The sequence below is a fragment of the Patella vulgata genome, chromosome 5 (assembly GCF_932274485.2).
Source record: "Patella vulgata chromosome 5, xgPatVulg1.2, whole genome shotgun sequence".
Lineage (NCBI taxonomy): Eukaryota > Metazoa > Mollusca > Gastropoda > Patellidae > Patella > Patella vulgata.
The window spans coordinates 18,658,293-18,684,495 of NC_065883.2; the positions used below are offsets into that span (position 1 = coordinate 18,658,293).

General features: G+C 33.2%; 1 protein-coding gene across 6 annotated transcripts in view; it reads left to right on the plus strand.

Moving 5' to 3' along the window:
• Positions 1-26,203, plus strand: part of LOC126821901 (centrosomal protein of 170 kDa protein B) — a 90,745-nt gene that overhangs the window by 18,143 nt on the left and 46,399 nt on the right. For 3 of the 6 annotated variants that reach the window (XM_056101459.1, XM_056101461.1, XM_056101457.1), the window contains exons 2-5: positions 11,158-11,277; positions 22,802-22,891; positions 23,689-23,767; positions 24,636-24,766. In XM_056101459.1, coding sequence (XP_055957434.1) covers positions 11,158-11,277; positions 22,802-22,891; positions 23,689-23,767; positions 24,636-24,766 — 420 coding nt within the window. Of the gene's footprint in view, positions 1-4,325; positions 4,530-10,337; positions 10,594-11,157; positions 11,278-18,541; positions 18,688-22,801; positions 22,892-23,688; positions 23,768-24,635; positions 24,767-26,203 lie in introns of those variants that run through there. The other 3 variants (XM_056101460.1, XM_056101458.1, XM_056101462.1) reach the window with 3 other exon arrangements.

The following is a 26,203-nucleotide window of genomic DNA, read 5'->3' on the forward strand; positions in this document are numbered from 1 at the left end:
TTACTTTATACAGACCAAACTATGCTGTGTCCATTACAAAACCTATTGAAACATAGAACAAAAAAATGAAAATGGCCAGTCTTTGATCTATTTTTTAATGAATACCACCCAATGTTAAGTACAATTTTTATGGCATCATTAACATACTTTACTGTTTTCTTTAAAAAATGAAAAAAATATATATATTTGTGTTAAAGTTGTATTAAATATAGTTAATATGTATTTGATATATAATCAGTGAATACATGCAACCATCCATTTACTAATTTCTTCAATTAATGTTGAAAAAATACTATTGGTGGTGACGAAAAAATAAACTTGAAACACACCTCACAAAGCGAATTATATTTGTGAATGACATTGAAATGTATAATATAGGAGGAAATAGAGTATATATTTTATGTGATGTTAAGTATATTTTACGACCATATGACACGGTATAAGACAGGTGAGATATTGTAACACCTGAATCATTTTATATATACTATCTATATCTTATTTAGTTCATGTTTACAAGACACTGTACAGGTATTCTATATATACAACAAACTCTCACAACCTGGGTGTATACATGTATTAATCATCTCAAAGATACATTTATTTTTGTATCCATTTTTAATCGTCAGCTTCTCCTGTTTCCCACTTCCAGATAATGTATCATATACCTTGTGTACATAATATACTTCAGTTGTAAATAAATAAAATAATATATTTCTTGTATTTGGATCCAAAAACAAATTTGATGCTATACTAAAAGATTGTATTAAAAATTTGATGTATGTCTGTAAACATCTCCATAAACCGAACTTAATGTACACGTAGATAGAAACTTTAAAGGTGATGGTACACTTATTTTTATAGTTTAAATTTAAAAGTTACTTTCACAACGTTACTGTTAGAACCAGAACTAACGATTGTCAATTTAAAGGGACAAAAACACAACAATGTTGATCTGTCGTTTTAAGCTTGGAGACGCCATGTTGAAACATCAGGTGATATTGATGTCACTTACATGAATGCATTCTTTAAAGTGGGGTGGTGCTTAAACAGGGGTGTCTAGAATTGTTCTAAAAGCTGATCCGGGTACATGTAACTGTCATTCATATGTATTAATGAGAAACATACTTTATACATTCTTCATGTGAGCGGTTATTGGTAAAACTAGACTGATCTACCATGTAAATTTCTGTCTGTGACATATATGAGAAGAACATTTGAATAAGGGAAATATAGAACAAATATATCTTGAGTTTTAATGTAAAAATTCATCTGCAGATGATGCTGAATATTAGTATTAAGAAATTTCAATTCATCTTTATAAATACTGAGTGGATATCAACAATGCTGTAACTGATATACCTTTATAGGTTAAACATTAGTAATGTTTTAGTTTGCATGGGATGACCAGCAGTTTTAATAAAAGAGAAATAAGCCAGTAAATAAAAAAATTGAATAGGTGCAAAGTATTTTCTTCGCATGCTTATTCCCTATTTGACATCTTATCCGAGTTCATGGGTGAGGTCAAACTGTGATATAGTAGATTGAAGTATCTGCTTGTTTATCTATAAATAACCATGGGGGTATCCCTTTAGAACCCACTAAAAATTTACCATGTAATTATTTCATTATCATGAAACAACAGTGTTAATCTATATGAAACCCTAAAAATTCTAAATATGTAAATGTATGTGATGTAATTCTTATAGAATTCTTACAGAGCCACAGTGGCTCAGTGAGTAAGATGTTAGCTCACTAACCTGGAGGTCCTGTGTTCAGTCGCTGTATCGACCGAGAAATTCATCTGGATTTTCTGTCGTGGTTCCCCCTTGTCAATAGTACAGGACAGAGATCTTGGCATGGGACAATGTATGGTCGTTTGGATGGGTCGAAAAACTGAGATCTTGTATACACATTGGCATGTACGTAGAAGATCCCTTGGCAGCTAGAATTCGATATAAGAGTAGGTCATAGCACCACTGCCCGGACAAGATTTCACCCATAGCACACTGTATATATGCCCGTCTTCATTAGCCCAGTAGGAGCAGAACAGTAAGGACATTAAACCCCATTTCATTCATTTAAAAACTGTTACTGTTTCAGACTGTTTACAGTAGAAATGTCTTACAGACATTGTTAACATTCCACATGTATTGAACACTTGTAAGTCTATTTACAATATGTATACAAAATAAAAACCCAATGTTTGAACAGTGAGAAATTCAGCTCAGATGCGATATATGTCCTGAAATAAGGAGTATTGACCTATACATGGAATTTATGTGTCAAAGTTGACATAACATTGACCTTTTAATGTTCATGCATGATGTAACATTGTTTAATCTACTTTTATTGATTAAATATGGTGCTGATTAATGGAGGCTATTCTGTAATTGAAGTAAAATGGTGTTTAACTGCCTACCTGTTCTGCAACAACCAGGCTATATGAACATAGGGTCGGCATAAGTTATGCGGTGTGCTATATTAGTAGGCCAAAGGTACACAGATTCTCAGTTTTACATCATATCCAAACGATTAGACATTGTTCATTGCCAGGCCTTCCATCCTGCACCATGGAAAGGGGAAACAAAGGGAAATCCTGAAGTACTTTCCTGGCCTAAACTGGGATCAAACCCCAGACCACCTGGTTAATGAGCCAGTGCCATACACACTGAGCAACCGTGGCTTCTTTCTGTATGGACAAGAGATATACATGTATTAAAGTAGCTAAATCGCCAATATTTGGGACCTAGAAATTGACACAAATGGGTCGCAACGCATATATATAATGTAATATGAATGTATATAAACTGATTTACATTCAATCGTTTCCATTTTACTCTAATTTCAAATCAGTTATGTGATGTGCGGCGAAATACGCCAGAAGTCTCAATCGAATGGCAATCTCTCGCGTCTGGTTATTCCAGTCTACACTGACAGTATTTATTGCGCATGCTCTCCAGATAAGAATATATCATTACCGTTTGACATAACTGGTGGAATATGTCTAGCCTCTTTCTTTGAGTCCCTTGTTACAAATTGTAAGATTGGGTGTCTGTACTTTCCATATTTACCAAATTTGACATACTTTCATTGAAATAAACACCCGATAAATAGTTTTCTGGGAAAGTATCTTTAAATAATCAATTTGAGTACATTTTTAGTGTGGATTCAGGGAGTTAAAAAATTATATATTGCCCAAAAAATGCAAATAACAATCAGCGACTTCAAGCTTTGGTTATAATTCTCTTTATATATTAATATTACATTCAAAGTACATGTAAGATAAATTCTTGTGTTGCATTCTATTTCCCCCCCTAGTTTCAGATCATGTGACAAGGTAAATAGTCACCCTAGTAGTGTCCCTATTTGAAACAGTGAAATGATCTGTTTCAGTGTTTCACCAGTCATTGTTTTTAAAGGTGCTTGTTCAAGCTCGAATACTTGAATCTTGATTTGAAAATCACTCCCTATAATTTCCATATTTTACATACATGAATATTGTTGACAAATGATTAAAAGTCACTGTGCTGTTTTGTATGCTAGAATGAATCCTAGGCTGTATAGACTTTAAATCTTAAGAATTTATAATGCAGAAACTAAAATCGGATTAAAGAAAATGGGACATGAATTTGATATATTATAAAATTAAATTGAACCATGTTAGTCCCGAAATGACCTAGTTTGTGTTGAGTGTATATTAAACCCCATCTCTCTCTCTCTCTGTTCTAACTCAATGAAGATGTTGTTATCCCAACAAAATTTTCCTCATTCATATGTACATGTAACAAACTGCATGGCAGAAAAGTATGACCTTAACTCCATTTGATTTCAATTCAAATTGTACAACAGTGCATTTCAAAATACTGCACTATGCGATACTTGTATATATTCTTTTGTTGTTGACAATTGTTAACTAAGCAGAAGTGAGTTACGTCAAATTTCAAGGGAGTGTACTTATTATAAATCATAATCACATGTAGTCATAATAAACATACATTTTACCTTTATATATTATAAACACACGTACAGTGGTGAAGCAATCAAATACCTCAAATCTTTCACTAATCGTTTGATAAGTACAAGCTTATATATATATTAAGTAGATCAAGACTTATGGGTAAACATGATTTAAACTTTATATTGCTTTTAAACGTAAGTGCTTTACATACATGTATATTATGATATCGAATCCGTTAGTTCTCTATTACTTTTAAGTGAACACTGCACAAGCTTTTCTAATAATTCATGTATGAGAAAGACTCGATTGATGGCTTATTTAACTTAATGATGCAAGTCTTTAGCCCACACCTGAGAGTAATCGCGTACAATGTGTGTATTATTTGGATAGCAACATGTGTGTTCCAGCTAATGTGATATTAATTTGCCAGTGGATATTCCAGATTCCATAGAAATTGAAGATTAGTGTGTTTTTTGTGTGGGATGTTTTGTATTCATCTATATTTAGATAAAACTACCTGTTTATATAACTGTTGGAATATAATAATACACGTTAATTCAGTGAGAATATGGTAAGTTATTGTCTTCTCGTAGACCTTTATCAATGTCCTATAGTAGTCTCTTGATTGGTGTTTCTTAACCTGGGGTGGCATTGAAAAAATTGGGGCGTCTGTGCACTGTAGTCAAAGAGGTCTGCAGGAGGTCCACAGGAAAAATGGGATCTGAGAGTAAAATTCAGTAAGATATTGTTGGTATTTGCCTATTTGAACAATGTGGCATGCACGTTTGGTCTGAATGCTGCTAATACGGGAAATATGATTGAACAGAATAAATACGCTTATGAAGGGGGTCTTCAGATATTCCTAAAATGTCTCAAGGGATCTGTCCCTGCACAGTAATACACCAGGCTATGCACAGTAATGCACCTATTGACTGACAGGCCCAGGGTCATCCGAATCCTTGGAAAGAGTAGAAATAATAAACCTATAGTACTTGGGCCAGGAAAGAGTAGATTTAGACTAGCTCTATATATGTACATGATTACAGGTAGTGATCCTTCTGTCAGTTTTACAAATGTGGATTGTACAGTTTAAAGTACAAATGTAACTACACCCAAATTGTCATACATGCCTCATGTAGATAAAGAATGACTTGGTTAAATACATCTGTATGATACCAATTATAGGATACAACTTTGAATTACAACTGTAAATTATTTTAACAACATGAAATGGGATTTATTATGAAAGGATTGTTACTTGTTCATAGAAATCAGAATATTCTATTATCCAAAGGTCGAGACACAATTGCAGCAAAAAAATCAATGTGTTTTACAGTGTGTGTACGACTGAATTCCAACTGAATTCCATCGCTTGTACTGGCCGATTCTATCTACATCTATATACAACTGATAAAAATACACATTCTATACTTCATGTATTTTTTATAGATCAATCATCTGATATGGGAAAACTAAATTGATTGGGTTGTTTCTTCTAACACGGTGACATCATCTTTGGTTTTAAATATTCGATGACAGGATACAGAAACTAGTCTGATATTTGATTCACAAGCAAAAACAACTCACCAACAAACTCATTACCATACATGTATGACAACACCCTATTGATTGTGTTAATTGCTTAAAACTTATACAAATAAAACCTTGGGTGTTATGTGGAGTTAATCTCCTTGAGATATATCAGGAAAAACAACTCCAACATTTAGTTGATAAATATACAATAGTAATGATTCTATATTTAGTATTCGACTGTTGAATATGAATATATACTCTTCAAAAAAAAGTAGGGGATATTAAAATGCAAATACCTATGCAGGTTGTGATATGATAAATAGTCATGGACACTTGACATGCTTTGAGAGTATGTTCACAGATGAAGAACTTGTCGCCCCAACAGAACCACTGAGCTGCACGTTTGTTAATCCCTTGCAAACTACAATGTTGTGAAAGTTAAATCTCTAAAAGTAGGGTAATATCAATCCAAAAATGGTTCAATTATGATAATTGAAAATGTGTCAACATTTGACATCCACTGCAGATGACATATTGGATATAAACATGTATATATAGTCAACACAAGCCAGCACCACCTTTGATTTTTACTGAAATTGATTTTTAATCTGAATCTTAAGCCGTGAGATTAAATATTGTCCAAAAAATGCAATTGGCAATCAGTGTAGAATACAGTATTTATTTACAAGTTATTTAATATTTTCATTCGATCATGCCAGGAATCACCATGGTTTAAAACAATGACTACATTCATTATTTTTATCAGGTCTTTAGAAACTGGTACGATTTAAATATGTTATTGGTGTACTCTGTATATAGGTACAGGGGCCGGGCGACAAGTTTGTCATAACTGGATGAAAAAGTAAAATAAATAATTTGCCAAAAATCTTGATAAATAACTATGTTTTATGCAGCAGTGTACCATAGTCCTGGCACGATATATCGTTGAATTGATGTATCGAGATTCGCCTTTTCACAATTCGCGTATTGATCAATAGATATATCGCGATTTTTTTTTATGTTTTTTTGTCGCTTCAGTAAATACCTGTCCCTCTTAATTATCCACATCACACATTATCCATAGGTACTGTGGGTACACAAACACAGGTAAATTGATTTGGTCCTTTTTTTGATCCACATCAATAGCGTGATTTGAGACAGTTTTAGTTCTTTGACATCTGCAATACTAAAAATATCAATTGTTCATTTATCCTGTTGTTTCCTTGGTAAATATTGACCTGGTTATCGTATCATATCGTAGCAGCTGAATTGCAATACATATCGTATTGTGACTGCCTTGGACATACCAAGCACTAGTGTACCAACCTTCAATAAAATTCCTCAATGTTTGACCTAAAATAATTCTAGAAAACAGAATTTTCATTGATTTTAAAGATGCCATCATGCAAAAGCTAAATCTGCCTTTTCAGCTACAGGACTTTCTGGGGGCTTCAAATAATGTAATATGAATAGAAACACAATTTAAAGTAGCTATGTCTCTAACTCAATACCATCCAAAGTCTTTGACATTGAAAACACAAATTATTTGTCAATTTAAATCAACATTGATGTGATCTTACTGGGAAAAGATGGGCTTCTGATATCTAATATTTAAGACAAAAGTCACATTTTACCATTGGTACATGAATCGTGTACCATAATGCTTTTCAGTGCCATTTGTAACAAGGGACTTGAAGAACGAGGCTAGACATATTCCACAAGTCACGTCGAACGGTGATGCCATATTCTTATCTGGAGAGCATGCACGCAATAAATACCTTCGGTGTAGACTTGAATAACCAGACGCTAGAGATGGCCATTCGATTGAGATTCCTGGTGTATTTCGCCGAACATAATTTAACTGATTAGAAACTGCAGTAAAAACAGAAACAAATGAATGTAAATCAGTTTATGTACATTCATATTACATAATTGTATGCGTTGCAACCCATTTGTGTCAATTTCTAGTTCCCAAATATTAGCGATTTAGCTTCTTTAAACCAAGTAACCTTGCATCTATATTTACATTCAATAAAGACAGTGCTGGTTTTATTTAGCAGATGAAATTTGGATGTTATTTGCAGTGCGATAACATTAATATCTGACATCTTTTTTTACAAAAAAAATGTAGTTGGCCGTCAGACTCAAGATTTCTTTGATGCTAATTTTGTACACTGGTATGGGATTTGATTCTCTATTTTCTTTCCCCAGCAGATTCTAGTAAAAAGTGGAATTAGATCATGAAACAGATTGTACCATCCTTATTATACGCTCACATTTTCATGTGGAAGTACATGTATATTGTGCCGTTGCTTCTGTCCATTCATATTTGTGGTCAGAATTTTTTTCGGATTTTGATGAAACTACGAATATGCTTATATCCCAAAGATCTTGGATTTTAGCATGTATGGTTCGACAACTACTTGTATTATATTATTATATGCAGAAGAGATGATTAAACATACATTATGCAAATCTGTCCATTTGCAGGTCTTTCTTTAGTCCTGAAATGTTATCTAAATTATTAATTAGACATTAATTAACCTATCCAGACTATAATCAACTCTCGATGGCATCGCTAGCCTGCGATCTTTTGTGGATTATGAGCCAATTTACTGCATAACTTTCCTTCAAGATTTAACGATTAAATGGATAATCGAGACTATGCTGTTTATGATACTGACTTTAGTAATGATGATCGAGGCTAGGCGGAAATTTCAATCGCTTAGTTCTCGGTTCATAGTGGATCAATTTGAATGAAATTTTCAGCAAATTGCCTTTAAAATTGTTTTTAACTATTATAGTGAGAACTGCCAACTCGTTGTCGAATCTCCTATAATGTATCTTTAATATTTAAAAGTATGTGTGAATAACATTTGTTCTTTTATATTTGCCCCCCATTTAAATGTCAATTTGTTGAAACTGAATAAGTAAAGCTTTGTAATATACAAGTCTGTAATACTGTGAATCAGTAGATAAAGACTGGTTTATTTTATTAGAGATAATCTGTAGGTAAACATAGATAGATAAGGTTCTGAGGGATTATACTAAATATTTACTACATTCTTGACCTTAGGTTTATCAGATAATACATGGGGTTTATACTTTATCTTTAATAATCAACAAATGAATGATATTATTGATATGATATACATGCATAATAACAATCTATTAAATATTCATATTCTCATGATATAGATAGGTATTTTAAAATAAGAAATAAATATACCTACAATGAATGCATATTTTTTGATCAGAACATATTCTGACTTTGTGATTTTTGTGTCAAAATTTTTGATGTTTATTAAGAAATCTGTCTTCATTAGCCCAGTTCGGAGCAAAACAGTAGGACGTTAAACCCCATTTCATTTTATTAAGAAATGAAAGGAAATGGGGTTTAATGTCTTAGTTTTCTGGTTACTAATTACTCCTGGTTGCTAACATAAACCACATTCTCTTCACAAGCTTTTCACAAGCTTTAAACTTAGTAAGTTTCACTACTCAGACCTTTCTGTAAACACTTTCCCTCAACTTAAATCTCTGAATTTCATTTGAGGGATTGATAATCCCTTGCAAACTGTAATACCATGAAAATTGAATCTCTAAACTGAATATTGTTCCAAAAGTGGTTAAATTCAATTCAATATTTATAATGAATTGAATATTTGTCAACATTCAGCATCCATTGCAAACATTATTTTAGGATATAAACTGTAGTTTCTTTTTAATCCGATTGAATCCAAGCCAGAAATTATCTATGATTGGTCAATAAAAGTAGCACAGTCATCAAGGGTAGATAATTTGAATACGTATCTCCCCCATGGATGAACCCAGGGGTAAGTGGAGTGGAATGAAATGAGACCACTGTGGATACCGAGGATGGGTATGAAAAATATTTTGCCTGGACAGTGGTGTTTCTGCCTACTATTCTTTTATGTGCCATGGATTGTTTTATGTGCACACAACCATCAGACAATGTCCTTGCCAGGATTTCTTTCCTGTACCACTGACAAGGAGAATCCATGCTGAAAAGTCCAAAGGAACTTCCCTGTCCAACACCATAATTGAACTCTTGTGGGTGAGCCAGTGCCTTTTTCACCCACAGTGGCCCTCTACACATTCTCGACTCAACTCGACTACACACCTTGATCGAATGATCTCCTCATAATTCCTTATGACAAGGTCTACTAATCAGTTATTTACATCAAGCCACATGTAAATCATTATGGATAACTTGTACAGCAAATTCTATGCAATTAATTTTTGGATTTAAGCCCAGTTGACATTAATTAGTATATCATTATCCTGCGATAATTAACAGGAGACTAGATGTGTTCTATTGATCTAAGAAAAGAGAATTTTGATTGAAATTTAATGTCAGACACTGTCTATAAATACTGTAGGTGAATAATCACACTCTATGTACCATTTGTACACTATAGCGCAATCATACATTTTTTATACCAAATTGACTGTGAGAAAGTTTTAAAATAGAATAAAAATGTTTGATGATTGTTGATATCGTTAAATACTGTACTTACTTTATTTAAACATTGATAGTATAATAATACTGTCCAGTAGAACTCATTCATGATATAATTTAACTTGTGTAATTTGTGAGTCATTATAGATATTTTGACTGTATTTTGTGAAAGTGTAATTGTGTGCGTGAAGAGTGTGTTTTAAAAATTAGTGCATGCAATGAGTATGTTGACATTTTCTTACTTAACGAGAGGAAATAAGCATAATGACCTGTTTCATGCCTTTACATCAAATGTCTTGTCTCACCAAGACACACACTCAATATTTCGTCCTCTTTAAAACATGTCTTAAGCCACAGTTTAGTACAAGGAAGAGAGATGTAGGGGTTATTGTTGGACCTGTCATACGATGGACATTGTGGTTAAAGTCATGTCTGCACAGACGTCCATGAGCTGTTTTTTTTCTCACCTGTACAACAGTGGAAAAGTTCTGAACAGATTGACTTTCGTTTGAAATTTTTGGAGTTTTACCAAAACGAAACAGCCAAGTCTCTTCGTATCATGCTGTTAAAAATCGATTTTATTTTTCACTTGCTGAGTGCACCTGAATTTCAGTTAAAAGTATGTTGGTGATTTGCTATTTTTACGATATCATTTAAAAAAATTGCCATAATCAGTTATATCAAATTATCTGAACTGAATTCTAAGATGTTCAAATTAAAATTAAATTTTCAAAACCGTATGGTATATACTTCAGTCATTTAACCATGCATAAAGATCGCAGAGTACAAAAAAAACATTTCACTTTATTGTAAATAGCAGATGGAATGGAACCTATGATGAGATTGATTAATGTAGTGGATGATGAACATGTTTCGGGAAGTCCCAGATAAAGATTATCCTGTTAGTTGTTGATAGCAGAGGGGACAGAACCTATGAGATTGATTGATTAACGTAATGGATCATGAATACATGTCTCAGAATTACTAGATAAAAATATTCCAGTTAGATGTTGATAGCAGATGGCATGGAGAACCTGTGAGATTGTTAGAATTTTTATGTTTTCCATGTGTTTATGGTGAATATTTGATTGATTGGAATCATATGTATATTTGGCTGGTTTTTCTGTATTTTGTATATTATGGTGAATATTGGAGTAATTGGAATGATATGTTATAATTTCAGGAGTTGGACCAGGAACCGCTGCCTGATGATTGGTATCTTGTAGAGAGTAATGGACACAGAAGTCGTATACCAAGAACAATGTTATTCATGGGAAGAGAACATTGTGACGTACAAGTCAAGGTAAGTTATTCAGATTTATGCGTTATTGGGAAAGGTTTGCAATAAAATGAAACTATGCTACAACTACCTACAACAACATTTAATTTGCCTTACATTTTATACCAAATTAACCGATCATCTGCTTGGGTGGGGGGGGGGGGGCGATTCTTTGGTCTGTTACAACTGCAATTTTGTCAGTTTTCTCCTGTTTTAGAACACTGTTTGCTACCAAAAATTTGAAGTAAAAATGAGGTTGAAAGTCTTGTATTGATGTACGGTACATGTAATTGTGTTGATTGTAGTGTGTAGGTTAAAATTATAAACAATATTCCACAATGTTGAAGCATGATCAAATCGCTTTTGAAAATAGTTATGAGATAGACCCTGATCGATATTCAGATAGCATGTTGCACAATCACCCCCATGTCTTTGGTGTGATTGTTCATTAGTGGATAAAAAAGAACCATCATGTTCATCCTGACACTATCGAGGATACAAATTCCATAAGTTTCAAGACCGGAATCGGTAGCCTTGTGAACTGAAGGGTATTGCCTGCGTGAGAGTCATTCAATTTCTGAGAAAATAATTTGTTTTACGTTTTTCTTCCTTTGCTTCAAATTCCTACCGAACTTGCATTTGCATCTTTGGGGCGTTTTTTTTATACTACGAAGAACCAAGGAGCAGTGTTTGATTATTGTGGGAGAGGTATTGGCTAAGTGAGAAAGACTTTGGCTTGTTAACCTTGAGGTCCCATGGTCTATAACAGTGTTGTTCAAGAAAGTTTTATCAGGTTTTTCTGGCATGGTTTCCTCTTGTCAATGATGCAGGACAGAGGGCCCGGCAAGGGACAACGTACAGTCGTTCGGATGAGACGAGAAACTGAGGTTTTGTGTACACATTGACATGCACATAAGAGAATCCTTGTAATAAGAATAGGCCGTAGCACTGCTGTCCAGGCAAAATTCCTCTCATGGCACACTGTATGGCATATGCCCGTCTTCATAAGCCGAGTCTGAGTAGAGCAATAAGACTTGTTAAACACCATTTTATTCGATTATTGCATGAGTTAGATGTTTTATAGTCAGTTTCTGATACAAATTCAATATATATATCCATTTTCTTAAAATCATCAACTCAGACAATAATAAAAGAATGAACTTGGGATGTATTGGTACATACATGTACATGTATGGTTGTTAATGTTGTACCAAGGATGTCAAAGAACTTAATAAATAGTGGTTATTTCCCTTTACTGCTACCTGTGATATAATGTAGAATGACCTAGAGGTATATTATACTATCTATAGAAACCTGTTTAACTTGACAGGTAGCTTATAGATATACAGATAGTCCTAGTATAATAGCTAGATCTACATGTTCGTTTGTTTACACAGTTAGGTCTTTTATATGCTTGACTTGAGATGTCCCCCCTTTAACAATACTTCATGATGCTTACTAGAGGGGACAACCCATGTCATTAAATAGACTGTATTCATTATTAATCGTGACTCCGGTTTAAAAGGATATAGTAAGACGTTTTAAAGGTATTGGAGGTTTGATTATTTCTACATATTTATTGATATATTTTGTTTTTTAAGACAGGCTTCTCCAGCTGTTACTGACATGTTATAGAATTGTATATATATTTAGTCTATTTGGTTGTATGTTTGCCGAAAATATCAACCAAATCTTCTTTAATATGGGAGGGGCATCAACATTTTTTTTTTTACAGTAACCTAGAATATCTGAAATATGATTAGGTAATAGGCTAGGCTTATGTGAAACCCCTTTTCCTAAAAGTATCTTAAATGAGAGAACCTGATGGGCTATGAATTCAGTCATAATTTCTGATCAGGTCCAGACAGTTATTAACAAATGGAAGGGACATCAACAATTTTTCAGTAGCCTAGAATATCTGAAATACAATTGGGAAATAGGCTAGGTTTATGTGAAACCCCTTTTCCTAAAAGTATCTTGGATGAGAGAACTTGCTGGACTATCAAGTTAGTCATAATTTCTGATCAGGTCCAGACAGTTTAACAAATGGGAGGGACATCAACAATTTCTTTTGTTGAGTAGCGTAGAATATCTGAAATATGATTGGGAAATAGACTAGGCTTATGGGAAACCCCTCTTCCTGAAAGTAAGATTAGAGAACTTGCTGGGCTATCTACTCAGTCATAATTTCCAATCAGGTCCATACAATGAAATTGAAATGAACCATCTCTGACATATTTTCATGCCATGGTGGAATATTAGTACAAGATTAATATTTTTCATCTCTTCCCCCAACCATTTAATGTTTCTGTTATATATTTTGTATTGTGTATTCTGTCAGTATTTTTTTGTGCAGTTATTGTATACGACAATAAATACATCTCAAATCTGTGAATTTCATGCATCGTCAGATTAAAATGCCCAATGTAACAATTAAATATTAATTAAATTTGATGACGATTCCTTCCATTGGTAGTTGAATAATTCCAGCAAGATTTTTGAAAAAGAAAATCTGAGCTAAAGAGTTTCCAATGGCACCTTGCAAGGAAGTCAGTTCATCCTGTCTATAGTCTTGTATTCAAGTAAATTTAATGCAAACTAATTTAATGTATGAAAAATGTGCATATATATATAGAAATATAGAAATGTTGATTCCAGAAAGGTTCATGTTGTAGGGTACACTCCAAACCGGCCAAACAATTTGCTAGATATATACAATGTTTGTTAAGTTTCAAATGGATCTGAGCATATCCATAAGTATGTTGTCTATGTTGATGTTGTGGATAAAGGTTTTAAAAAAAATGCATTAAGAAGAATGAGAAGGGATGATTGGATTACATGTGATGCGTGTATCTAGGTCCAGTGTTTGTTAGTAATCAATATGATTCTGTGTAAACTGATACGATCCTCTTATATATCTCACTAACCACTGATTGATTTTTATACTCGATACCTTATTGTTGAGTGACCTTCGATGTATGACCCCTAAGTGTAAACAGATCATCAAGACCAAGTAAGAATTTAGCCAGACTAATACTGATAGAGAGTTTTCTGGGAGGGCTATTTGTGTATGATTTGATAAAAGTTTCTGTTTCTGATATAATTGATATTAAAGGGTTTGTAACAGTATTTAGTAAAGTTATGTCAATTCAAATTTTTGAAATCAATTTATGAGTTTTGGTATTTTCCAGTATGTTTGAATTTATCTTTGATATCATGTCGGTGGAAGGGTTTTTCTTGACAGTAGAAGGGATTAAGACTAAGGACTGGGTATTCTTTGCTTTATAGGTTCTACCTACTTCTAGGCAAATCACTAAATAATCAATGAACATTGAATAGTTTGATGAAATTTTCTTGTACATGTATCAACATTCTTATGAAATGAAATGAAATGGGGTTTAACGTCCTGCTTTTCTGCACCGTGTGGACATTCTTTTGACAGACAGGGAAAGGTGTTCATTGCATTTAATGACCACAGCTTTGTCTATTTTCAACTAATTCAGTTTAATAGGCCCTCCAACATGGTGAATTCCATAAGCGCATGAAGCTATAAGCTATCCTGCTTGTCTTAATATTATATAGTGTGTGTTCAGAATTTGTTTCTAAAAAGATCTTGTGAATGAAAATATTCCATTGATTAATCAAAATTAAGTAATGGTTTTGGTTTCACAGAAGTTACTGAAGAGAACCTGTGGGTATGTACACCAAGACAAAAATTTGAGTTACATAATAACCATTTATTTTGATTTTGCAAAATGTTCAAACTATTAACAGATCCACACAAGTTGTCATTGTTGATATGTAAATGTGTTGATATTGTTGATACATGTATGTAAATGTATAGACAACAGGAAAAATCACAAAATCTTGTGTAAACATATGTATAATTGACTAGTCTACTTTATTTATACAGAAAAATTTTCAATGTTTACTTTTGGCAAGGGATTGTGGTCATCATTAACTGGTGTGATTATAGTCGGCAGACGGTCAAAGTACCAACAGGAAATAGTGGGTGTAATACTGTTTAAGACACGGAAAGATGTGTTAACACAGCCACAAGGACTTGTTTTATCTCAGGTGATAGTTTGATTCTCACATACTTGCTTTAGTTTCTGAGGTCAACGTGAAATGACAAACGAGAGAAAATTGTGCTTGATAATCGTTTCTCTGGTTTTTGTTGATAACATTTATCGTAAGCCCTTGAATTTTTTATGAGTTGTGGAAGGAAAAACATTTGGATGTTGACACAATAGAATTGCCATCTATGTTGCTTTGTCACGATTCACTCTATCAACATGTTTGATGTATTGAAAGACTAATAAAATTTTAGAAAATTCACATCCTCTGGTGAAAAATTTGGATCCAAGGTCTAGCTGTGAACGCAGGTTTGATTAGGATATCAGAATGTTGATTAGGGGTTATGGGATTGTTCATTATGTTTCCCTTAAATCTGGACAGAATGGTTTTATTATAGTCTTACAAACTAGTCTGGTGGATTGGAAATTCAGATGGGACAATAATTAAAATTAAATGGAGATTTTGGGTGGCCGAATAGACAAAGGCCTGTTATCTATGCTGGTCATGGGTTCGAACCAGTGATGGGATTTTGCCCGTATATTCCGGACTTGTCCGAATCTTTTTTCCAAACGCCCAAAATTGTCCGACCGGGAATATGCCCAATCGGACATCAAGACATGGTGAATAATATTCAAAATTCCGAAATTAAGATAGTTTACTGAGTGTATAACTACCACTCAACCCGATTATCGTCGATAATACGCTGGGTTTATTAGGTAATTAAGTGATTAACGTATTTATCGTGTTATACCGTCTAAACCTACCTTGATTAACTACTTAATCTGCCTTGATTGACTGACTTAATCCTTTGTCGGACAATTCATCAATCTAATCTTAAACAAGTCATTGCTTTCCTTTTGTCGGACTATTCATCAATTCAATAAGAATGATTATAATTTTAGTCCACCGTTTACCGCGTGGTTTCTCAATTGTCGGGCATCTTAATCGCATTGATGTGAGCCGAGAGCATCTATAATAAATTAATCATAGATGTCACATATCGGAAGAGTCATTTTGTCTATGATATCTTTTACGTCTTTTAAGAATCCATATAGAAATTCTCATCCACAGTGGCACTTTCCCTTGATCTCGAGCGCGGCACGAATATTGCTTAACATAATATTATTAGGCAGTGCTTCCTATGAAGCTGTGTGATGTGAGTCACGTAGGCTATTAGTCTCTATTATCCAGAAAAATATTCTACGAATATGTTGAAGACTAGGAGTTTCTGGGTGACCGAGACTAGTACGCCGTACGCTGATGCTATACCGCACCCAGCAAAATAACAAAAAGGGGAGGAGCTATATGAGCAGAAATTCTAACGTATTTGTAGGCGGGAATTAAGAAGCATGTCAATCATTCTGCTGTGTTGCCAATGATGCCCGTCACTCTGTCGTGACTATGAAAGAGTGTTATTCGCTGAAGTTAGCGAATGCCTGTTTACAAGTGATTTAACTTTTTCAGAAGTTCTGCATTCATTTGCTGCCGTATAAACGAAGACACGTAATTCTAAAGGAATACTATGGTTGTGAATTTGATGCCGAAGCAGGATCGGCAAGCTTTCATTCAACATATTACGAAAATGCTTAATTTTGTAGGACATTTACTGACATAAATTTGAATGCCGTACGGGAATTAAGTGTGAAAAATAGCGAGGTCACCAATTTTTATTACGTACGGGATTTGAATATTTTGTTGACATGTGATTTTTAATTGTGGTATGAATTGAATACTGTACGGGAATTAAATATGAAAAATAGCGAGGTTCACCTATTTTTATTACGTATGGGATTTGAATATTTTGACATGTGACTTTTGATTGTGGTACGAATTCGTCTGCTTAAATAACGATAAGAGTTATGCCCCTTTATTTTCGGTAAAATGTCCGACAAGAAAAATTTTGAAATCCCATCACTGGTTCGAACCCACACTTGTATATAACAAGGATTATTCGGTCACCTGCCTAACCTCATGACTTTTTTTGCAGATTGTATGTCCCCTCCTGCAATAAATCCCACTTTATCTCTACGCAGTAGATTAAATAAATATGTCCTGTGTTGATCACTGCATTGGCCGAGAAAGATTATCAGGATTTTATGACACTTCTCCTCCTTATCAGTGGTATAGGACGGAGGGCCTGGCAAGGGACAACATATAGTGGTTTGGATGATACGAAAAACCAAGGTCCTGTGTACACAATCGCGTGCACGTAAAAGATTCCTTGGGCAGTTGGAATTCGATATAAGACTAGGCTGTAATGCCGCTGTCGGGGCAAAGTTTCCCTCATAGCACACTGTATGGCGTATGCCCATCTTCATTAGCCCAGAAGGATGTTAAACCCCATTTCATTTCAAACTTAAAGGTATGCAGGTGAACCTTGGATTTTCACTGTGCACTTCTGACAAGGGGGAACAAGGCTTAAAAATCCAAGGTAATTTTCTGAGACAACCCTGGGATGAAACCTGGGACGGCTTGATTAATGAGCCAGTGTTATACTCACCGAACCGCTGTGGCTCCCCTAAAATAATTTTGCCAATACTTATATTGATAGTTGTGACTCATTAATTTATTGTATACTTTATAATTTAGTAGCCGTAAAGATAAAATATTTATAAAGCATTTTAGTAATTGACGGGTAGTCATGGAGGGGAGTTGAAAGGTTGTAAAGATTATAGTAGTTAATTTGACAGATTAAGATGTATTTTCAAGATTAAGAGAGGGGTCAAAGTTGAACTAGTGCATGTTTTAAGAAGATACGTTTTACTTATTATAAATCTCTAGTAAGATAAGTTTTACTTACTATAAATCTTCATAGTAAGATATATTTATCTCTTTAAACAAAAACACAGCATGAAACTCTAGTTTCTCACATTTCAACAAAGAAAAAATATAACAGATAAATAAACTGCCTTCTACTAGTTAAGATAAATTTAGCTGAGACTCTGGTGGTGAATTAAATAAACCAGCAACATTAATGTATGATTTCTCTCTCTAATGCCACATAAACTGCCATCATAAAGTAATAATCAAATGATATATACTGTTTTACCTATGGACAAAAATACAACTTGTTTTTCTACGTCAGAAATAGATAAAAAGAAGAATAACAACCCACCTTGGATATTAGGTGTTCACAGAGAGCTTGATATTTAGACTCTTGGCAACCATCAAAGTCACTTTCTATATTTTCGTTTGGTTATTGATGATCCAGTTTCTCAGTCTGTTTCCTTTCCTAGTTCAGACGAGTCCAGCTCCACTTTGAGATTGATCCTGTTTTCGTTTCGCTATTTTGTGGGTATTTTTGTACACAGGTTTTAAGACTTTGTATGGCGTAGTGAAGGAATGTATATGGTTTAGGTAAGTGGTTTTAACATTTGTAGTAAGATGGTAGATTGACAGAATTCTTACCACGAAATGTACATCAACTTGTCAGTGTATAATAGTGTAATTAAACATGTCATCTTGTAGATATACACGTGTCAATGTCTGTCATTATACTGACTGGAATTCATGTACTAACATGGAGGTCAGAAGAATATAGGATGGAATCAAAATGTATAAGGAAATTATAATCATAGATGTATAGAATGGATTGGAATGGGGTTCAATATCTGATCAGCACATTACTTTGGTCATTTTGAGATTAACATATGGTATGTTCCATTATAATGTGCAATGCCATGGTGAGAACATTGCCTAAACAGTGGCATTTCTACATATTTTTCATTGAATTCCAACTTCCAAGAGTTCTTTAAGTGCATGAAAAATATTTACACAGACGGGTGGACTTTGATGGGTTTTTTTGTTTTTTTTATTCTCACCGATGTAAAGATTTAATGGTTTCTACTCGTTCTAGAATGCCTGAGATTACATTTCAATTATTATTTTGAAATTTCACGTACATGTAGTTAACAACTGGTACATGTATGGACAGTGACTTTTTCAGCGGACTTTGCCTAGTCTGCTACAATCAAGTCTAAACTATCACTCCAGTACCGTATAGTAAGGCACTAGCTCCCTAACCAGAACATCATGGTTTAAATCATAGTGTTTGTGAAGAAAGTACCTCAGGATTGTTCAGTGTGTTCTCCCCTTGTCATTGTTGCAGAACCGAGGGCCTGCCAATGAACAGCATCTAGTTGTTTAGATGGGATAAAAAAAAATGAGGTCCCATGTACACTGGAGTGCATGAAAATTGATGAAAAGTAGGTGGAAACGCTGCAAAATTTCCTTCCTTTAGCACACTGCATGGTATATTGTTGTCTTCATTAACCCATTTGGTGCAGAAAAGTCTGATGTTAAACCATCATTTTATTCCATGTGTTGTGTGCGAAGCAGGGTCATAGAACACCTGATATTCTGGTAGTTAACAATATGTATATAGACAATACTGTACTAATACTTAATAGTGTTTTATCTTTGCTATGTGTCTGTAAATATTTACTAGAAAACTCTTATAATTTGATTAAGGAAAGCATTAGAGATTCGCTGGTTGGTGAAAAAATAATTTTTGATTTGCTCTGATTGGACCAGACAGTTACAAGAGATTGCATACAAAATATGAGATAAATTCTCCAAGTCACCTCAAAGATGTACACATTTTAACTTTCAGTTTACAAGTCGTACAAATTTATGATGTTTTTTAAGGCATTGTTCAGTTACAGTTTTAACTTTTAAAATTTTTAAGGCATACAAATTTTTTGTGGTTTTTAAGCTGTTGTTTAATTGCATTTGTTTTAAGTTTTTTAAACTTTTAAGTTACATTTGCTTTAACTTTTTAGACTTTTAAGTCATACAAATGTTTAGTGGTTTTAAGTAATTTAACGAACACGTCTGAAAAATACCTTACACAAAAAAGTCAGTGCTCATATAGTATTTCAATAGTTTTAGGTTATTTTGAATATGATATGTTTAATTACATATAATGTCTTGGTGAGCATGATAATGCATCTCTAATAACTTGATAAATATTTTGAGTTGAGATCTTTATTTCCTGTTTTATAACATTTTTAGAAAAAAAGTCTTTCTGAAATGGATGCAACACTTGTGTAGGAAGGATCCCATTTATTATGAACACTGTTTGATAAACGAAAAGAATAGAGTTTAACACGTCTCGTCAACACAATTTTTGATCATGCAAAATTTACCTCATGGCACACTGCATGGCGTATGCCTGTCTTCATTAGCCCAGTCAGATCAGAACAGTAGGATGTTAGACTCCGTTTTGTTTCATTTCATTTATTTTTTCAATGGTCATTTAGTGATTCTAAAGAAGAGAGCTGTGCCTCGGTATAGTGGCGTTACCACCAACTCTTCATCCAATACCATCCGCACACAAATGTGTTCGTACAACTAGGCAACATTTTACTTGCAAGTCCTACAAGTACTACTGTTTGATGCGTTAACACCTCTAACATCGTAATTTGCCTGACAGTTATTTGTGTATTCTGCATTTAGTAGAAAACTGAAAAATGACACTGTATTAGAGTCCCCCTGACAAATTCACCAGGAAAAAAGAAATGTTTCTCCAAGTTTAGTTTTACATGTCAACAAATACGTATTAAAGTTAAAGTAAATTATTTGAATTTTTTGTTTTTTGGTGTGCAGCCATTTAAACTAGTTGCCATCATTGTATACTGTGTATATTGATGGAATAGGTGAGTTAAATAAATAAGACAGGGTGGATACACACAAACTTTTAAGACATGCATAAGTAGTTTAAAACAGACTCAAGTTTTAATCGTACATGCTATAAGATAGCTACATGTCTCCAATATTTGACAATAGGTGTAACTCTGGAGGAGTTGACATACCATCTTGTACATACACTTAAACATAGAACAGCTTTAGTCACAAAAATCTCTGTGTTGAAATGATGGATTGAGTTTTTACCATACATGTTATAAGACCTGTACACGTAGTGGCAGTATTTTACAATGTTGAGTAGGTGAAACTTTGAGGGAGACGACATTTTATTTTGTATATACCATTACAGTAAATTTTAGTTTAATACAATGCAAAACTGTTTTAGTCACAAAAATCTCTGATAAACTAATGGTATTGCTGTAAATTCTCATTATGTTCATTTAAATTGTAAGTTATTTTTAAGCTGTATCTTAGTGAAACTTATAAACAACATCAACATATTATAGTAGTTGTACCTTTTGCTGAATAGTCATTTCTCCGATTTAATAGTTTTTGTGTTTCCATGGAAACAAATTTGACATTTTGGATTTGGTATGCAAGGCCTCATGATATGATGTTGATAACTGATTCTTCCTTGAAGTTTTTGAAGGAAAAGTTTAAAATAAAATATTAGGTTTTTTTGATATTGAGAAATCGTTTGAAAAGTAGTGCCAAAAGTTTCACCCATATACAGGAAATAAAACAGGATTATAATCTAATAACTTGCCACTTGCCACTAGTGACGCTATGAAATTCTATTCTCTATTCTCACTTTAGCTTTGTTAGACTATTGAAAAGTCCTGTGAAGCATAATAGCTTTAAGACCTCTGCACTAAGCAAGTTTATTCACCAATTTGAATGCAAGTTAATATCCTCACCTAAACAGATAAAAATAATAAGAACATATGAACTCGGCAAAAAATTCTATTATGTTTTTCCTAATATAGATTATCATAAGAAAAGTAATATGGACATAAGTATTCCGTTAACAATGGGGTTATGTAACACTCTGTTCCATTTACATTAATAAAAGTCCTTCTGCAACAATTTATGTAACTTTTGAATCCATAGTATGTAAGACGTTCAATTGGACATAGCAAGAAATTGAATTAACGCAGCTGTAATCGAATACAATCGTACATTATTGATATTATGCTATGACCGAGGCTAGACTGGTTTTCATCTGATGACCTAAACTGGCTACTAGCCAATTCAATTAGATATTATACATGTACATGTGAGACTTACTTTTATGATAGGATTTCATATTGAACAAAACGGTTGGGTTTATTAAATCAACACTCGATTACTTATTGCTACTAGATATTTAATATAAGATTGCATAGATATTGATTGTTGTAAACGATTTAAGAGGTTAATATTTGATGTGTGAGGTATAATTGTAGGTAATAATATATGTACCGACGCAACCAAACAATTTTGTCTCAAGCACTACCAATGTGTATTGCCTGACCTGACAGAGTGTAAAAAGTTTTTTTTTTCTTTCTGAAAACCAAGGTATATTGTGCCAAATTTTGTGCGAAATGTTTTCAGGGCTAGGCGTACAAAATACCTGTATCTGTGTCAAGGCTCTTGTTTCGTTCATATGTACCTGGTGGAATAATATAAACTTACCTATCATATATGAATTTGCATTATATACAATGCAAACAACTTAGATTGGTTTGGGCTAATAATCTTGTTATGGAAAATGTGTATTAAAATGTCTAGCTGAAAATATATGTTGAAGTCGTAACTTATTTGTGTGTTATATTTTATTTTTCAGTCGGACACAGTTGATAAACGACATGCTGTGTTAACATATGATGTGTTCCTTTCTAAGTTCAAAATTAAAGATCTCAGTTCAATAAATAAGGTAAGTTTAAGTTAGTTAACTGGATATAAACTAAGAAACTATTTTGGTCAGAATACATTGTCTGTATTCAAAGAAAATGGTTGTATCTTTCTATTTTTATCTTTTTTTCAATTCTGATGTTTGAAAATTTGATTGTATAATTAGGCTTTCCTGTTTATCATTGAGGGGGTTGAATGGCCGAATGGGTAGCACGTGCGTGCTATATCATAAAGTCTTGTCATTGAGTCAACTGGCGTGGTTTCGATTCCCGGGTTGTACGTGACAAGGAGTAGGGTCGCCTGTCTAAGCTCATGGGTTTTCTCCGGGTTCTTCAGTTTCCTCCCACTGCTAAAGACCCCTACGTGCAAGCGAATTATTGAAATAAAATGATACCATATGTTAGTCCAGAAATGACCTTGGTTTGTGTCGAGTGGACGTTAAACCCTATTTCTCTCTCTCTCTCTCTTTATCAATGAAAATTTCCAGTTTTATAAATCTTGAGTATTATTATTGAGTACTTTTGCAGTGTGGTTGCTATGTTGTTGCCCCTGCTCATACGTCTGTCCATCAGCCAGATTACTTTCCTAAAAAATTTATACACAGTGTTTATGTTTATCAGACCTCAGATCCTATTGATTTACAATGATTTAACATTTGAACTGTTAAAGATTGTTGGTACATGTTTTGTTTATGATAGCACAAGTGTCTTGTATGTGCGGTATATAATATTTTAAGAATAGAAATGCGACAACCATTTTGGGCTACCTAGCTGCTGTTAGTAATGTGTTTCAATGCCTGTCAACTTATCTTTATTTCAGACATATGTAAATAGTACAAGAATCCAAGAACAAGAATACGTGACTTTAAATCACATGGATACTGTACAACTTGGTCATGATATCCTTTTATTACTATTTACAATTGTACATTGTTTTACTTTTATTACAATATTACATTGTTTTACTTTTATTACAATATTACATTGTTTTACTTTTATTACAATATTACATTGTTTTACTTTTATTACAGTATTACATTGTGTTACTTTTATTACAATATTACATTGTTTTACTTTTATTACAGTATTACATTGTGTTACTTTTATTACAGTATTACATTGTTTTACTTTTATTACAGTATTACATTGTGTTACTTTTATTACAATAGTAGTACAATTGAAAAGTTAAAATGTGAATAAATATTCCAAATAGCTTGACTAATAGTCTTACAGCAAAATATTGAGCTGCCCGGAATTGATCTCTAGATTTGCTTTGCTTAATGGGAATATGCAATTAAGGGAAATATTTTTCAACCATACTAAAATGTGGTAATTGAGACAATCTTTTACCCCAATAACTTAAGCATTTTATATAGACATGTCTATATCTAGGCTCTTATAGCATGGAATTAGGTAATTGTATCACATGACTGCATATAGTTGCATAGGATTAGCATAAAGGTTTCAGAGTGTCTTCCACATGAGAGCTTTTGATTCATAAAATTATGCAACTGGCAGCTCATTTATGTGATTTTGAATTTCTCATTACAGCATGTATTACTAGATATTGATATTTCAATCTTGACATTCAAGGTAACTTTCTTTTTTAATGAACTTCCAAAATTGGTACTAAAATCTGATGTTTAAAATTTCAACAATACATCTTTGTCAAATGAATATGGTTTGAAATATTTGTAATTTTATATCAGATTGCCAATAAATTAATTTGAATTTCATCAATAATTTTACTTTCCTTGACAAACTTACATTCACCAATATATAGAGTGGAGCAGGGTGGTCACCCGGATAGTGCCTGTGATACTACTCAAGGACGTGTGCCTAATTCGAATAATAAAGCAGCCATTATCACTAATCCTTCTGTAAGAAACTCAACCCAGGTAAGTGTAAAATGTTTTCTATACATATCTCATCACGCCAGAACACTACCAGGTAATCTAGACTATTTAATCATGATCTGCCAGCATTTAAATAGCCATGTCTAAGTAGATATCTCTCTAGAAGAATCAAGTAATTTTCTCTGACCTAACATTATACTGCTATAAAATCAAACAAGGATGTACGATTTATCACTGACGTTAATTAAGTTAGATCAAATTAGATATAAAAAGCGAGTATCAGAACCTTAATTGAGAGGGAAGGCAAGAGAAATTGTTTTCTGTGTGTAAATGAAATTTCTGATGATCATTTAGTCATGCACAATACAGGGCATGCTTACTTTCTACTGTCACTTACCACCAGTTTCATCTGAATGGACCCTCGATGTTAAATTCTAGTTTTTTTGATCAACCTTGACATTTAGATTTGGCTTTGGTTGGGTGCTTATTGTTATAGTCTTTTTATCTGTGTTTAGTAATGAAGTTTTCCTGGATGTACATATCACCTATTTATTGAATGGGGAGATAATCAGTTGATTATTGTTGGATTTACACATACTCTTGTCAAATTATAATAATTATTTCTGTGATGAATTTTAACGAGGTTATGTGTGTGTAGCCTGTGTTTGACCGAGCTAAACTGACAATAGCCTGTCTGGTCACATGCTAGTCGTGGTAAAAGGTGAGAACGTGAAGAATAAAACAAATATGCCTCGCCCTCACATTAAACATCTCACTTTCACCCTATTACTTCAGTCAATCGGTCAATATAGTCACAAGAAAATATACTATACCGTTAACTACATGTTAAGTGGCTGTGGTAGCCAGACAAGGCTGAGAAAATCAAACCACACCATTTAATCGTGCACTTAAAGAGACTTGCTGCTAGCTGAACAATTGAAGGACACAGACATCGATGAAAGAATTGGCTTGATCAGTACAATGAGTTATAGAATAAAGTAGATAATTAGTCAATGGATCTAAAAAATTTAGCAATTAAGATATTTTCTTTTATAAAAAGAACTAACAAGAATTATATTTGCATTTATTGTCAATACATGGTAATTTTATACATATATGTGGACACAAGATCAAGCAACAATTGGTTAAGATCACATTTTCAAATGTTAAAGAAATACAATGTGATATATTATTATGCTATTTAGAACCAAATTTCATGGTCTTTATCCACAAATCGTAGAATTTATCCTCTTTTTTCATAACAGTATTTATTCAATAAATATTTACATATAAAATATATAATTATTGGATCTGAAAGCAAACCAGAGCTTATATAAATTCATCTTCGGAATTAATTTACATAAATATAAATACATTGTAAAATCATAAATTATACACTTTTATACCTTAGAAAGAAAGAAATATTTACTCTCAATTAATTATGACCAGTCAGTTTTAGATGGTATTTAGTAATGTGAT